The 17,421-nt window shown below is 40.2% G+C and overlaps 2 protein-coding genes across 2 annotated transcripts; both read right to left on the bottom strand.

Moving 5' to 3' along the window:
• Window positions 1-8,644: 8,644 nt before the first annotated feature.
• Window positions 8,645-11,780, bottom strand: LOC115758861 (kinesin-like protein Klp59C). The gene is made up of 3 exons (XM_030699650.1): window positions 11,468-11,780; window positions 10,253-11,402; window positions 8,645-9,868 (listed from the first exon to the last, which is right to left on the bottom strand). The coding sequence occupies exons 2-3, from the start codon at window positions 11,390-11,392 to the stop codon at window positions 8,744-8,746; spliced, it is 2,265 nt and encodes a 754-aa protein (XP_030555510.1). The 5' UTR covers window positions 11,393-11,402; window positions 11,468-11,780; the 3' UTR covers window positions 8,645-8,743.
• Window positions 11,781-13,530: 1,750 nt separating this feature from the next.
• Window positions 13,531-13,982, bottom strand: LOC115759006 (mastermind-like protein 2). Its single transcript, XM_030699813.1, has 2 exons — window positions 13,950-13,982; window positions 13,531-13,895 (listed from the first exon to the last, which is right to left on the bottom strand). Exons 1-2 carry the CDS (start codon window positions 13,959-13,961, stop codon window positions 13,542-13,544), a joined length of 366 nt encoding a protein of 121 aa, XP_030555673.1. The 5' UTR covers window positions 13,962-13,982; the 3' UTR covers window positions 13,531-13,541.
• Window positions 13,983-17,421: the final 3,439 nt, after the last annotated feature.

The raw sequence follows: 17,421 nt of genomic DNA, 5'->3' as shown, positions 1-17,421 counted from the left end.
GTTTTTATGGCCATTTCTCGTACTTTGCATAATGTTTGTTCTGCCAATTTTTACTGCCCGGGCCAGGCCTTAAGGCCATAATGGCCGCAACACTTGTTGTTGCCCCCTCCCCCCCTTTGGCTCCTCCAGCCACGGCTCTTCAGCATTTCTGATGAGTCGGCGCGCGAGAAAAACATTTTTCAATGGTCTCATTAAACGACCAGAAATTATATTAAATTTGCCAAAAATTCAGCTGCATAAAAAAGTTGTAAATATTTTTATGCCTGCATTAATATGCAACGTCAACCACTGTGGCCTCAGGTGGGGGCAGAGGTGGAGGGTGTTCCCGTCGCCGTCCCCGTCCCCGTCGCTGTCGCTGTCGCTGCTAATACCACCGCTAATAAAATCTTACTGCCGTAGCGTCGCAGAGCCATGAAGCACAGCTGTGTGCAGTCATTTTTACTGCTGCAGTAGGAAATGGCAATGCCAAAGGCAAAAGACGATGGAAAGGACGGCAAAAGGCCAAAAGGGAATTGTGCGAAGCTGCCGTCTTCGCTTCCATTGTGGGCGTTGTATTGGTGTGAACTAGTTCAAAGATTGCAATGAGTGGAACTGGTTAACTCTATTAAGCTTATTGTTCGATTTATGATTAGCTGGAACTAGCTTAAAGTTCGTTCAAAACAAAAGTCCTTCAAATCAAGGCGCTAGAAACTATTCAATTGCTCACTTCCTAATGAAGCAATTATTTGGAGCTATCATTATAATGATAACACCAATAATAATTATTATGTCCTAAAAAAGATAATAATAATAATAATTTTTAAACTCTTATATCCTTCTAAGATTTTAAATTGGTTTAAAAGTTTGATTCTGGGAACGGAATTTTTAAGATAGCTATATTTCATTAACTTATCTATCTGTTAAGGAATATACTAACATACGGTTTATTTTCATTTCAATGAACTAGTTCGCAATTCCGTCTAAAGATTGATTTAGCCAGACACGATAATTTAAGACCAATTATCTTTTTATCTATCTCACAGGTTTTACAAATAATATATGTTCTTAATTTCAGTTCTGTGAATTTCACGTTTTAACTGGTTCTGTTCTAGTTCTTTGAATCAGTTCAAGGTTCACAATTTTGATTTCCATTACCAAATTAAATTTTAGTTTTATAGTAAATTTGTTTCTTGTACTTACATATATTTTTGGGATCTTTTTTTCCGACTCAAGTAATACGAGTATTTTGCGTATCCTCATACCCTTCAAGTTATTATCTCGCTCGGATTAGGTGTGTATGTGTGTGTTTGTGTGTGATGGTGTGACCCCAGGCAAGGAATTAGCCGATTATGACCATCTGGATAATAACGTTTTGAGCACACCCTCAACATGTCCTCTGCCGTGTGTCCTTGTCTTTGTCGTTGTTTGTTGATCTACCGTTTCATTTAAATACAAATTAAAAGATGACAACGTTGTCTTTGTGGTCTTTGTTGTTGTTGTTGTTGTTGATACTGTTGTTGCTGTTGCGGTTGCCGCTTAACGTTTACATCTAATGAAACTTTATGACGACCACTTGGCCGGAGGGGCACAGGTCATTGGGCAGGTCGAACGACTTGGGCCACACCTTTAAGTGGATGCCTGCCCAACCTGTCCGCGGGTTTTCTTCACTAATTTGCCGGCCAATTTACATAAAGGCCGCGCTGCCAAAGTTGTTAGCCAACGTAATTTCTCCATATACACATTTCGAGCTTAAGAAAAAACAAAAAGCGAATAAAAATAAAATTAAGAAAATATGAAAAACAGAAAGAAAGACTATCTTCTAAATATCGAAGAGCTAATACCCTAGCAGGAAATGGCTAGGATATCGGAATTAGTCTTTTTATAAGAAAGTTTTCCATAGTTTGGGGATCGTATTATATTTCGATATATTTGAAAAATAAGGCACATTTTAACTCGTTTTCATTTTTGAATTCTGGACTCCAAGTGAATACGAATCAATTTGGAAATATTTTCGCATAATTTTTATTCCTAACCGATAAAAATCGTATATTGCTAGAACAGATGTTTTCTAATTGTTGTTTGACAATGTTTTTACATCTTTAACGATATAAAATTCAGAATATTGCTTCCTCTATTTTTTAATGATGAATGATTATAATGATAAAATTAAATAGAATTGTCAAAGATGAACTTCATTAGTTTTCCAATATAATGAAAATTAAATTCAAATTAGTTTGCTAAAATAAATAAATAATATAATAAATCATCGACATTTAGAAGACACCGTAATTCCGACATGCAATTAGACGGACTTGGATGTACATACTCGGATTTGCGTTACAAAAATTGTTATAAAAATAAAATACCCTCAGCAAGGATATAAAAAATAAATGCTTTGGGCTTTTGCCTGTTACATAACTTGATTAAATTAGTGGTGATATCGGGGAACGGGTGGAATGGGGCGGCGTCTAATGACAGGCAGCTGCATTTTAGTGCTTACTCTGCGTACTCGATGCCAGAGTCTAAGTAGATTTGCCGTACTCGATGCCTGACAGCTGTATGCCTTTGCATTTCGAGTTTTGAGTCGTAATTTGAGGATTTATTTATGCATAAAATGCAAACAAAATCTGAATAATTGCCAACAATGGCCAAACAGACTGACTGACTGACAGCCAAACAAAAGCCACAAAAGCAACAATATATGCAATAAAAATATGCAATTTCGGCTTTTGGCCTGTCAAAGTACTCTCATATATGAGGTAAAATAATGTTTTGTGAATATGAATACGAGTCTGGCATATAACTGACAACTGTTCGCTACTATATGTCAGAAAGCAGAAGAAGAAGCAGTAACTGACTTAATTTAGACAGCAGCAGAAATCAAATATATGGGCGTGGCAGGCGAGCCATGAATGAAGGGCATAATTGAAAATTAGCTAGATTATTAGCTAGATAAAACAGAAAAGGTATAGGTATAGGTATAGGTATAGTTATAGGTATGGGTATAGATATGGGTATAGGTATAGGTATAGGTATAGTTATAGGTATGGGTATATTTATGGGTATAGGTATAGATATAGGTATAGTTATAGGTATGGGTATAGTTATAGGTATGGGTATAAGTAATTGAGGTTTCCAATAATCGAGCGTCCACTCTATCTATATCCAAGTAAACACCCAACTAAATCCTGACTAAGATACCTTCTATAGATAATATACTATCCCTGAACCAGCTGCAAGTAAATATGAGCCACTTACTTAGAGTATTATTCCCAACAAAGGACTCCGCCTAAATCCAACGACCTTAAAAGACACCGAAGAGCAACTGGAAGTGCATTATGAGCACACAAAAATAATTCTCTAAATAATACGCTTTGCATTTAAAATGCGTTATTGCTTGATTGCCCTGAAACTTGGGTGGTTAGCTTACGGGCTTAAGCTCTTGAAGCTCTAATCCTTGGCAGAAGCAATTCGTTTCCGCTTTTGGCCATTAAACACGTCAATAATCGCACTCGCTTTGGGGACGCAAGTTGTCATCGTTGGGGCTTCAGCTAACAATTAACAATTAAAACCCCAAAGAGCACAACTCAATTTTAGACAACACGAACTGGCACACACACACACACATACGCACACACACACTCAAACCCACGCATACAGACAATGGCAATTTCATATAGTTATGTATATACGAGAGATAGCTGTTGTCGATAGCAAACCGCAAGAACAAGAAGAAGAGAAAGAAGCGGACCAACAACAATAACAACAACAACAACAACAACAACAACAACAGCAACAGCAATGGCCACTGTGAAAACTCCGAAGTGAGGCGAAGTTCTGCGCACTTACAACTAAAAACTTGTTACGTATTTAATTGCAATTAAAAAGTTGTTTGTAGTTGCGAATGTTGCGTTTTGTGTGCTTGCTGCTGTTATTGTTGTTGTTGCCATTATAATACCCTGTAGCCATTGAAAGGTGCATAAGGTGTTTGTGTATCAAGCAACAGCAGGCGAAAGCCTTCAAGTATCTACAGTGAAGGCTCCCACAAGCGGACAGCCACAGACACGGTTTGTTGTTTCAATTATGGAAGATGTACATTTATGAAAACGCATTTCGTATGGAAAATACATTTTGAACGGTTTTCGAGATTGAAGCAATTATGGGAGCTGTCCGTTCATGATAGCCTTCACTGTATCTTCATGATTCGAACGATGCACTAATATAACTAGAAGCTGGAGACAGGGTATCTGCCGATCGAGCAGTCTACACCAAAGCACTTTTACTTCTTATAATTGTTGTTGTTGTTGTTGCTGTTGCTGGTAGACACCAGGGCAATGGGCAATGCGAGCGCTGCCAAATTGTCCTCACACTGAGAGTAAGAGCCACAAAGATGAAGTCATTACCAGCCAAACCGAAATTGGCGCAGAGAGCAGCCAAAGGGTTTGCGCTTAATGAGTTTGATGCGGTGCACGGAGGAGGGGAATATGGGATGGAAACTTGGTGCCAGCCCTAGGAAGAGACCGCACACAACACAGAGCATTCAATATGGCAACGACTCAGATTTTGGGCGATAACACTCATTAGAGTTTTGGCGATTTTGGCTTAGACACACAAAACAGCAAAACTTTGGCCATAACAATTGGCCATGAGAACACAATTGGCCAAAGAACTACGCACCATATCGAATGCGAGGCCGCAGAAAATGGATTTTCTTATAAATCTACTTTAAGAAAGCCAAAACAACTTGGGCTTAGTCCAAAACTTGCACTCAGAGACTAGACTATTTTGAAGAGCTTGATAGACTAGTTTCTAATAGATATTTTCTGAACACAAATGCAATTTCCACTTGAAGGAGGATATATATATATATTTGTGAGTCCTTCAGATTTAATGCCTGGCACTCTCTTAACACTTCAGTATTTGGATCACCAATCCCATATAATAGAAAAGAGCTTTAAAGCTTTAAAGCTTTTACTTAACTTTTAGTTAAATCCAATTTTCGGATTCAATTGGAATTGAGAACATAATAAAACTAACCTGAAGTAAGATTTCCTTTGATCTCTTATGCATAGGCCATTTGATAAATTTTTCTTCTTTTCTGATTCTGAAAAAAAAATCAGAAATGATTGTTTTTATTCCATCTTTTAACCTTTTGTTTGTCATAAACTTAAGAAGTTATAACCTTAAACCTTAACCTTAAACCTTAAAGTCAAGTGCCAGTTGCGAGTAACTTCCCACAATAGATGACTTTTATCAATTGTAAGTGTGATATTTTATTTAATAAAACTCTTAAAATGTTGACTTAATAAACGTTTGGTAAATAGATTCATTGCAATGAATTGAAATTTCTTGATACCATAGATGTTTACGTATCGTCAGAAAAATCCCAATTGGATTAGTTAAAAGATACTTTTGAGAGTTGCCTGACAAGAGCAAAGCAAACGAAATTCTGTCAGCCATGAAGTAGTTACTATTGACAGGGGTGAGGGAAGGCACAGCCAATGGAGGGGAGGGGAGGGGCGCGAGGAGTGTAAAGAAATCACCTGCAGCTGGCAGCGGATAGAATGTGACCCGTCTGACTCTCGACTGTCGCCTTGGCAATTGTTGTTGTTGTTGTTATTGTTGCTGTTGTTGTTGTTGTTGTTGTTGTTGTTGTTGTTGTTGTTGCTGTCTTTGCAGCTTGACTTCCCAAAGTGCAAGCTGCACTCGGCTTTTCCCCCAGTGCGCTAGGGTAGCCGCCAGCAATTGAGTTTGTTGAATACGTGTTGGTGTGGCGTGGGGCTGGGTAAGTGTAAGGGGCGTGGCAAGAGGGGTAAGAGCTGAGGGCGGAACCCCGCTGTGGATTGCAATTGCACTAGTGACGTGTGTAAGCGGTAAATGAATTTATTTGGCTCATTTAGTTGCAGTTAATTTATTTTTATATTTATTGAGTTTATTTAGCCGGCAACCCTCCGCGTACGGGCAAAATCAATTGAAACATAGAGATCAAAGGCAGTAAACCGAACCGATTTATGGTCCAGAATTCATGTTTAATCGTCAAGGGCTTTCTTTCATAGAAAACACAACTATCTAGGGGATCCCAGCAATATTTAAGCTGGGTTTATGGTTCTGGAAAAAGAGCAGGTTTACGAACCAAAGCAAATGACGTATGCCCACTTTTAGCCGCGATATATATGGTATATATATTATTATAGCAATTGAGCGATTATTGAGTATTTGTCTTCCTTTGTACAAAAATAGCATTCTAATTTATATTTAACTCTAGGAAATATTAAAATAGTTTTCCAAATGGGAAACCTAGAACTTAGCTAATAAGATATTTAGGGGAACGGCTAAAAGTGCAATTAAATTTGGTAGTGTAATTTATATGCCAAAATTAAGTCAGTAAAAGAATATAGCTTGATCATAAATATTGATATTCGAAAAGAAAATATACTACATTAAAGAAATATAAACAAAAAACTTACGTTTGCCAGCTTCGTGTCACTTCAGGTGTTCGCTTTTCATATCCTTACGGCAAATGTCAGTCGATGTGTTCTTTAACTTTGCATATCCCAAAATCCACAACACTGTACCCTAATCATAGGCAGCGTCTCAGTAATTTCCACAGCTTGAGTAAAATGTCTAATAGGTGCTTTTGGACTCCTCCCGCCCAGTTCAAATTGCAGTCCTTGCAACCCTTCTGTGTCGCGTGCCATTGACTCGGCGTCTGGTTTGAACACTTTTCGGCATTTTGATGGTCGCCCAACACGACACATGGCCATGCATTCAAATTTGTTCAAATTCATTTCAATTACCGTCAATTTTCAATAATTTTGTTCAAATTATATTCCATTAGGCCAAAGCATAATTAGCCGCAACATGCGGTCGAAATTTTCAAGTATGCAAAGTAGAGAAAACTCTGAAATTAAATTTAGCGCCATATTAAAATAGATAGTTATGAATGACACTCGATTTTAGACAAGGTTTAAAAAAATATAGTTATATATCAGATAGTTAAAAAAATTATCAGATTCTACGCAAGTTTTTCACTCAAAAGAAAGCACAAAAAAATCACACAAAAAAATGTTCAAATGTTTGAGTACTTGAAATGATTAATTCAGAATACTTCTAAATCTATACAAATACTCTTTCTCACAGGCAGCTGTCTGCTCTAGTTAATTTACCCTGTTCGCAGCATAAGGTTGGGGCTTGGCGAAAAAAAAAAAGGATGAGAGGGAATTCAACTAGAAAATCCAGCTACATTTAATTTTAAACTTTTCATGTGGCAACTTTTTGACTGCCTCTTGCCGCTGCGTGTTGGGGTTATTTAAAAGGTGGCTGGCAATGCATTAGCCAGTGCTGTATTTTATGTGTGGATACGGATACAGGTGAAAACGCGAAGGGTTAAGCGTAAGCTGGTTTTGTGGGCGAATGCCAGTGCGAATACGAGTGCGAGTGCGGGTGGGGGATGGGGATGGGGGCTCGTTTTGGCTGCCATCCGGCTGTGCTAGCACTTATGAATTTCACATGCTTAAGCCGCAAACTTATGTGCGCGCACAGCTTGAAACCCACGCGCACGTAAACTAAACTCCAACTAAACCAAAACTCACATTCCTGCCTGGGTATCTATTGCCCCGAACTTTGCTTTTCAGCAGCCTCAAACTCAAACTCATGCGGTTGTCCTTGTTGTCGCCGCCACAGCTGCATTTCGGCTTTGGCATGTTACCAGGACTTAGGACCCGGTGCTTGGTACTCGGTACTCACATCTCTCAACTCACCAGCCGGCGGCATTGGGGCGCCAAGTCAATGAGCAATTGACTGCCATCGCGTAGACGTTTCGCATTGCGATAAGCCCAACTACCCCATATTCATATCTCATGCCTCTCTCCCCCCTCAGAAATATGCTTCAATACGAGCACAAAGTTTTCGCACTGCATTCACTCACCGGGTGAGGCAAAAGTCCTTTCAAGTGCACTTTCGGCAAATATGCGTAAAAATAAAAAAAACTGAATTCAGTTTTGATAGAAGTGTGACGGGATCAACATTAAGCGCGCCTCTATCCACGAGCCCATCCTAAAAAAATAAAATGAACAAGAAATAGTCATTAAATACATATGAGAAAGTTTTGGGATATTTCTAGACATATTGAATTATAACCTTATAAAAATAAGTTATATTTAAATATATATTTTTACTATTAATAACAGATTTAAGTAATTATCGATAACTGGGTATTTATCATTCTTACCATTCTAAGAAATAACGATAAAATATATTATATTTATAACTTGAAAGTTATCGACAACCTTTGCAATGGTTAACAGGAGTTTCCAAGCTGGAAATGTCGACTAGAAAATACTCTACTAAGGTCCAAACTATTCTATCATATAATCGTACCTCTATATATACTATATATATTTATAATAAACTATACACTGCCGATTTCTGCACTATGGGCAACATTTTTGCCAATTCTTTCTTTTTTGACCCATTTGTTACACAATATTTAAAATGTACTTACAAATAGGTGCATATACCAAGTCCTGCAATATAGTAGATACAAATTCTTTACTTCCTAAAAGCTACATTTGTATCTCACAGATATTTGCAGAATATGCGAAATCTTAAAGAAAAAAGCTTTTAATTTTCATATACTGCCTCTTATTAAATTTATATTATTATTTAGAAGATCCTCAAAGCAAAAATAATACAATATGACGTACGATAGAAAATAAATAAATTGTTTTTGATGATTTGCTGGCGTCTTTCTAACTTGTTAGCCCTAATCTGAAAGCTGTTGTCCGTCATCCAGTTCACCCTCCAAATATCGCTGGGAATTGTAGGTGGTGACAAGCTTATGGGCATGCTTCACAAGGGATTCCAGTTCGCATAGAGTAGGCTCCGCTTCCAGCAGAAACTTGGATAGACGCAAATTCTTGTCCAGGGTTGTGGGATCGGCTAGAACCTCCTCAAAATTCATCTTGAAATTAGAGAAAAACTCAAACAGTACATCGTGCTGCATAACAACTTCGGATATCTGAATGCCTAGTTCGGGGTCAACTTCCCCGTCACCATCGCCATCGCCATCGACGTCGGCGTCGGCATCGCTCAGGTCTTGATTGCTGTCACATTTACGAAATGAACTGTTGCCCTCCGAGGCTTGGCTGGAGTTGAAGTCAACAAAGCTTCTGGGCTCGTCCATAAGTTCGGTGTCAAATTCCTCCGACTCGGAGACATCAGACTCCGGACAGGACTCTGTGTCATGCTTGACATCGTCATCAATCGAGGAGTTCTTCTCATCAATTTTAACTGGCTGATCGTAGTCAGCTTCTAGAGGATCTTCTTCCTTGGCCACCAATTCCTTGACACGATCCGCATAGCGCAGCGTATTGAGCGTATTCTCCACGGAGCTGAGACCCGGCGATATCATGGCTATCATGCATGTCTTGTTCTGCTCGCCGCCAATGAATGAATCCCGCAGCACCTGCGTCAGCTTGGAGCCACGGAACGGTAAATGACTCGAATGGCGACTCAAGGCACGAATGCATTCCTTCAGCGCCAGCAGCGACTTATTGATTTCGGCGCCCTCGCGACGCGTCTGCAGATTGGCCGATTGTGTGTCCGCGCCACGCTCATTACCAGCCAGATCCACAAAGGAGCACTTGCCGCACGGCTCCCACTGATCGGGCATGAGCAGGCCCATCTGGAAGACGGCATGCGAGCGTGACGATTTGATGTTCACAGATGTCTGGCCCGAGGTACGCTCCCGATTGCCCTGCTCGATGATGCCCAGCACATCCTCCACCTTAGTAACTGGCATTTTGGTCAGGCCGCAAATTACAACCTGTTGGCGTCCATCCTCCAGGACGCGCAGCATCGGTTTGTCCGGCAGCAGCAAATCGAAAACCTAATTAGGTAGGTTGGGTTACGGTTGGAAAACAGATGGAAAGCTATCGATACACTATCGATCATCCGCATCGATAGCTTTTGTACATACAATAAAACTTTTTAAGCCCTAAATGATCCTTATGAACAAATAAAATTATATCTTAAATAAAACAACACTATTCATAGTATAAATAGCAAGAATTATCGATAAGCTTTCAATTTCGATAGCCGATAAAGTATCGACTGTCGCAACTATCGATCATCTAGGCACACTAAATCTCTGGTATAATATTGCGTAATATTGCTATCGCTGCTTAAATTTATAGTCCATCAAACTTATCGATTACAGCAACTATCGATAATTTTGCAGCCCTATTTGATCGATGAACATTTTGTATTTTACCTTACTGCCGTAGATCTCAAAATAACTGCATGTGATACTGGCGCCCATATCACGATATTTCGGCTTGGCCAGCTCGGCGAACACATCCTTGGCGGCCAGAGCATAAATGCCTGTTGTGCAATCCTGCACCTTTCCACAGAACTCGCCGCCCATGGTGTGCGTTTTGCCGCTGCCCGTCTGGCCATAGGCAAAACAGGTGGCATTCCCGCCCTCGAACATGGTGCGAATCAGTGGACGAGCTGTGTGCTCATAGACCAGAGTATTGCTGCACTGTTCGTCGAAGGTGTAGTCAAAGCGAAACTTGTGGTGCTCCAAGAACTTGGTCAGATCCACCTTGTTGCGTAGCTCGTGAATGATCAGCGAATCACGGCTGGGCACCGATATAATGTCGACGGCCTTGGCCTGCAGTTCGCGCCGGCTCATTGGACGCTTCCGCACGCAGACGGTGATCTGCTGGACGCGAGCACCGCGCGGACTCAAGTAGCGCAACGGATTGAGCTGCAGCTGATCACGATAATTGCGCACCATTAGGGCCACCTCCCAGTTGGGATTACCCGGGTCTTTACTCTTCAGGGCGCACTGCTCCTTCCGCTGCTCGGCCTGCATGGCGCGTCGACGTTCCCGCTGTTCCTTCAATCGTTCCACCTCGCGGACAACGCTCGAGCAGCGCCGAACGCTCGAAGTGCTCGATGTGCCCTTGACCGCCGTCAGTTCCGTATTAATTGCCGGATTGACAACGCCCAACACGGCATGAATTGGCGGCTTCAATGGCTTTATAACAGCCGGCGAATTGGTGCCCCCATCGCAGCGATTGCCGGCGCGCAGGCGTTTCTTATATGGGCTGTTTGTGGCCTTCTTGCGATACATATTGTAGCCGGATAGATTGTGCGGTTTTGATTCCATTTTCGGCTGCTGTTCTACCTTTTTTTCCAGCGGCAATTTCTGTTTGACCTTTGCTAATGACGGATTCAGCTCCAATACAGAGCCCCAGGGTATTTCCTTACCTTTAACCTTGCTGCCCTGTGTCCATTCAACGGTCACAATTTGTCGCTCGATACTCTTCAATCCGACTCTCGCGGACTGTATGCATCCGTCGGATCGTCTTATATTGATCTTGTCGCCAATCGCTAGCAATTCCATATAGCAGCGTCTGTGTATATATGACAAAACCTATTTATGATTGGCAAATAAAACAAAATTTGTTTCGTAACAAACCGTTTGCAGCTAAGCTGGTTGAGTCTGTTATCCGAGTGTTGTGCCTAGGTTTTGTGCTCCAAACGTTAACTCTGCGAATGGCAATCAATCCAATGATATCCTGATCAACTACTCAAATATCGCCGCACAATAGATAGCCGCGTTTTCCCATCCAGGACATTTGCCTACGGGTATTTTGTTGGCTTACGAACTTGCAACGAACTCTCAAGTCAACGCGTTTCTCTTTTTCTTCTATAAGGTTTTCTTCGAATTTCCAAAAATGTACGTTTTGTTTGGGGTTTGCAGAATGCAAGTGTTGTATAAAATATAGTACGTCAAGTGGTTCAACAATTATTTTAATAAGACAATTTCACAATTTTCACCGCCTACTTGAATCCATTTTTTCAGTTTAAGAAAGCCAAGACGTAATCCTCAGATAGAGCTCCGCAAAACTTATATCTTCCATTTCAACGTTATCAGGGCAATCTTACGAATCTTGACTGCGCCTTGTCCTGGTATTTCCATTTTGTTCGAACTAACTTTGATTCGTGTTTTTAGTACAGTTTCATTTTCTTGGCCTAAAGTTCGGCCTATACCGGAAAATGAATTCAAATTGACTTGGTTTGAAACCTTTTCGCAACAAGATCCAGTATTTAAACATTTAAAAAACTAGTCAAGAGCTGGTTCTCTATTAAAATGAAAGTTTTCACACCTTGTGCAGGCATCATTATTTTTTGACTTTACCGTGCGAAAGACTCTTGCCAAAGTTGGCGTCAAGTTATGTGCACTTGGCCTGGCAACAAATACTACAACTGGCAGATGACATCGCCTAGCCTTAAGTTCCTAAGTTGAAGCCAAGCAATTTTCCGGTGCTTACCAAATGCAGATGCAGATGCAGATCTGATACGCATACGGATGCAGCTGCCATTCGGGCAAGGCTGAAGAAGAGCCGCAGGCGAAACTCTTAAAAGTTTCGTTTTAATTAAAGGAAATTTGCGTGCGTGGCACTTGATTTGTAGTGTTTCCGTGTGTTCTAGGTGTGCGAGTGGGAAGGGGCTGGTGAGGGGTTGGCAAGCCCTCATAAAAAATATAAATATAATTGAAATTCTAAATTGCAATTGCCGCAAGCGTCTGCTGCTCCTAATGCGGGCGTTCTTTGGCTGCAGGGCGTGGCAGCAGCTCGGCCTTCGAACAGTTTCTACCTCCAGCTTCTTCTCACACCTTGCTGTTCTACGTAATTAGAAGCAAATGCAAATTTACACGTCGAGTGTGTCGGCGCTGACGGAAGTCATTGAAAGCGCCGATGCGTTCAGCTGGCATTGTGGCAGCAGGAGCAGCAGCAGGGGCAGCAGCAGGGGCAGGAGGGGAGCACTGCTATTCTGGCAGGAAGCTGGCAGCAGGTAACTTCTATGGATGTATGTGTGCGGATTCATATAATGAGAAAAGTTTTGAAGGTGTCTAAGCGGTAGCAGGATGTGTTGATAGGTTGCCTTAGCATTGCCGCATCCGTTTCCAACCGAGTCGGATCTATAGTTGCCTCTAAAGGTAGCTTATTAACAGATTTAGCAACGCAATTGAATTATGAATAAAATGTAGTTGGATTAGGTTCATTCAGTTAAATTATCTGGTCAGCAGCAGAAGAGCTCAGTTTAGCTCATTAAATGATGATAAAATATTAAAAAGGTCTGCTTTCCATATGAAGACTCTTTGGGTTTAAAATTAAAATAAAAAAAAAAGAAAATATATTAACTTTAAAAAAAGTTCCGATTCAATTTTGTCCAAATTTCTGGGTTCCAAATTTAAGAGTTTCTCTGTCGGATTTTCTTTTGAATGAGCGCATGTTTCTTTTTTTTCGAAACTCATTAATAAATTCATTTATATATATTTACGTTTACAAATATTTTCCAAATATTTTTGTTTTCTTTGACTTATGTGATCAAAGAACTAGTTTGTACTATTTTCTGAGAGCTCATCTGAGTAAATGGCAAGGCTTTTTAGAGGCCTTTAATTACTGGCTCATAATAAATTCCACTCTTTGGAAAGAATTAGGAATTCATCCAAAAAATTCAAAAAGATTTTCCTGATGCTGCTGCTGCTATTGTTGCTGCCCACCGCCATTTTGCTGCTGCTGCTGTTGCTGTTGTCCTAGCTCCAGCTCGATGCCGCCGCCAAAGGGTCCTCTTATTAGCAGCTCGTCCTCCGTTTGCTGCTGCTGCTGCTGAGCACCGCCAACTGATTGTTGTTGCTGCTGTTGTTGCTCCTGGATGAATTCGATGCCGCCACCGAATGGACTGTCTATTTCAAATTTCTCCACCTGCTGTTGCTGCTGTTGTCCCGAGCCAGCCTCCTGTTGCTGCTGCTGCTGCTGTTGCTGCTCACCTAAGGCGTTCCAGAATCCAAATTGAGCCGCTGAACAGGCAAAACTCATGAGAACTATGAAGATGAGCAGCTAAAAATGCGACTTTTCTAAGTACGTTCTGATGTATGCTGTTATAAAACTTACGACGAATTTCATATTGCTTGACGATCTACGCAATTGTTGGTTGCCTTTGTGACTATTTTGTCTACGGTCAGCATTTGTCTTTTTATATCACATTTTGTTTTTGAGAAACTAATTGAATATTTAGCCAAGCCCGGGTAGACCCCCTTCAAACTGTAAACCCGTTTCGATTTGTTTAGATTTCTTGTTGCTTTAGCCGACGATGTCAGCAACCTGAGAGGGTCGATGGATGCTAATCATTTGTCCGGCACATTTTTACAAAAATTTGCCTAATCATCGAGTTATAGCGAGGAAGCAAATTGATATAATTTTTGTTATATTTATATGACTCATATTATTGCCAGCCTATTTATGAACATTGGCAGGCATTTTATGTTTTGATGCCCTAATATTCTATTGAAAATAGAATTTGTGATTTACGCGAAGCTCAAGCCGCTGGAAAAATTGTGGAATACTTTACAGCTTCAAGTATCTGAGTTGTTAAAAATGAGTTTTACACCATAAATATCTGGATATCTTATGTTGTGCTCACAATGTGTTTATATACATATTCTACTTTAAATATCCCTTCTGCTTTCTACTCCCATCTTTTGAAGAGTTGAACTGCATGATCTTCTTTACAGACACTCTATATAGATATAGGTAAATTTAAATAATCTGATTTGACAGCAATGAGAATTAAATTATTTGTATTTACCAAGACTGGCATATACTTGTTTTATACTTGATTTTTGTTCTATTCCCTGCACTTCATTCACGCCAAATTAATTACCACAAAGCTATTTATCAACACTGGCGAGATAAACGGCAGATAGAATCCGCGTCTTGCTTGACAAATCGTGGGTGGGTTTTGTGGGCGGCATTTGGAATGAGTGAATCGCCCGAAAAGTTAATTTAGTGTATTAAAAGTAGCCACAGCAATAAGTTGCAATGGGCATTGTGATAGACATCAGTGTGAGGCTTTCAAGTGTAAAATGTTCAAAATGAAAATGGTTTTGGGCGAATCGTGAATGGAAATGGTTGAATGGTGCGGCGGAAAGGGAATTGTCATTTCAACTTCAACTTAAGTTTTAACTGATGGGCAACAAGTGGAAACAAATGAGACCGAAAAAGTAATTAAAATTACCAGCCTCCCGTTGGCATACACTACTTAAGATCGGATAACGGATGTGCTTCCAGAAAAGTTTCATATTTGCCCAACGCATGTCAGCTGCTTGCCTTGTTAACGCGGCCTATAACGGTAATACACTTGAGCGGTTCGAAATGATTAGAAAGCCACACGCAAATATCTCTCTGGCAACTCACCCACCCACCCCCCTCTTCGACGCACATGCCCCATTGATGTCGTTGCCACTTAGATGAATTTTCTTTCGCAGCGCGTCGCTAAAAACAACCGCAAGTAAATGAGTTCTGATATTGACATGAATTATGCGCCTCAGTGACCTTACAAATACGGGGCCTTAGTCCCACAGCCTATATATGAATGAATGTCTGAGGCATGTACCTATTACATGGATTAACTTATGTGCGTGTGCGTGTGTGTGTTTTATGCTTGTTAAATTAAGTCCTCAATTTTAATGGGCACTTTTGAGTGCGCTTGTTTGATGCCGCAATGAATAATCAGATCAATTAATATAATTTTAAATAATAACATAAGGATTGTCAATTTCGTGATACATATATCACAAAATAATTAAATTGTTCTTGATTAAGAACTCTTAATTTACCTGAAGACGTGTAATTATGTTTAAAACATAAATCAATACAAAACAAGTAAGAGGTTCTAGTCGGGAGCTCCCAACTAGGGGATACCCTGAACCCCCTCCTTACAACATCAAATGCATATATATATTCTATTTTAGAAGCTATATGTCAAGTTTGGTGATTCTAGCTCTTATTATTTACCAAAATTGCCCATAAAACAGAATATATATACTTTATGGGGTCGGAGATGCTTCCTTTTGCCTGTTACATACATATGGATTTTGCACAAACACAATATACCCTTATACCCATTATTAATGGGTTCAGGGTATAAAAGTTGTTGCACCTTTTAATTTCTGAGTTTTCTCATGCTTCGCATTGTTAGCCCTCCTTCGGCGCTCTATTGAACTTTTTAATTTTTTAACGATTTTTCTTGCTTCGCATTGGTTGCCCTCTATGGGCCAAATGCGAATGTAAGGACATGAGCTAAGCAAGCAGCGCACTTCTTGATTACGAATAAATTACATCAGTAACTGCTTGACAGATTTCTTGCAAGCAGTTTTTTATTGGCGCTACAATTCAAAAGTTTTAAAACTGATATGTTTTTAAACTATGCACTAAACATTAGGCTTTCTTTCAACGTAAGCCTTAACAAATTCGTATTTTCTTTTTTTAAATAAAGACTCATTTTAGTTTAATAGTCTTTGAAAGACTTCTGCCCACGAATCCTTCCTGCTGTTACTATTCTCCTCAGAACCCCCCAAATGTTCCAAAGCTTTCCTGCTGCTGCTGTTGTTGCTGCTGTCCTCCGCCACCAAAGCCGCCGAAGCCTTCCTGCTGCTGTTGCTGCTGTTGTTCTCCACCACCAAAGCCGCCAAAGCCTCCGAATCCTTCTTGCTGCTGCTGTTGCTGCTGTTGTTCTCCACCACCAAAGCCGCCAAAGCCTCCGAATCCTTCTTGCTGCTGCTGCTGTTGCTGCTGTAGTCCGCCACCAAAGCCTCCTCCAAAACCAAACTGAGCCGAAGCCGAAGCAAACGTGGCTATCGCAATGAACGCAACCAACTGAGGATCACACCAGGACAATATTCAGTTTTCTGCTTAAAACCACAACCATAAGCAAAACATACCAGGATTCTCATTTTAATTTATTTTTGGGGCTACTAACTATGCGATGTTCTTTTTACTACTATCTCGGCTATGATGGGCACATCAGCAATTTATACGATTTTCGTTTGATGTTTGTCCACGTAAAACGGGTTCAATATTAGGCCAGACGGCGGCTAGACGCATTGGCTTCTTCATGCTGATAAAGTTGGCATATTAAGCTAGAAAACCGGTTCATTATATTGTTTTGATAACTAATCGCGGACCGCGTGATAAAGTCCATCATATCAACGTAAAAGCATAGAATTTAAATGTATTATTATTATTATTAAATTATGCCAGCTTGCTGTTACAACGCCTATTGATTCCAAAGAATTTATTTAAATTTTCCATTTAAATTTCGTTTCAATTTTACCACGTGTACGACACAGCAGGGAAAACACACCGAAGAGCCGACATATTATATTAGACTAATTAAAACGAAATTAAATTCACTGAAACGAGTGATGGGAGTCCCATTCTACCTACAAGCTTATTTTACATTTTGATGAATCAGTAGCCTTTTAAAATTCCCCTTTTCTTAACAGCAGATTTTCCTACTTTTTTCCTATTTTCTATGATGTTACTTGAGCTCTTAAAAATCGCATAGAAGGGCAATCTGTAAGAA

This window comes from Drosophila novamexicana, unplaced genomic scaffold (genome assembly GCF_003285875.2).
Source record: "Drosophila novamexicana strain 15010-1031.04,08,12 unplaced genomic scaffold, DnovRS2.1 tig00000193-arrow-pilon, whole genome shotgun sequence".
Taxonomy (NCBI): Eukaryota; Metazoa; Arthropoda; class Insecta; order Diptera; family Drosophilidae; genus Drosophila; species Drosophila novamexicana.
Note: the sequence above shows the minus strand (reverse complement) of the source record. Positions and strands in the feature narration are given on the sequence as shown.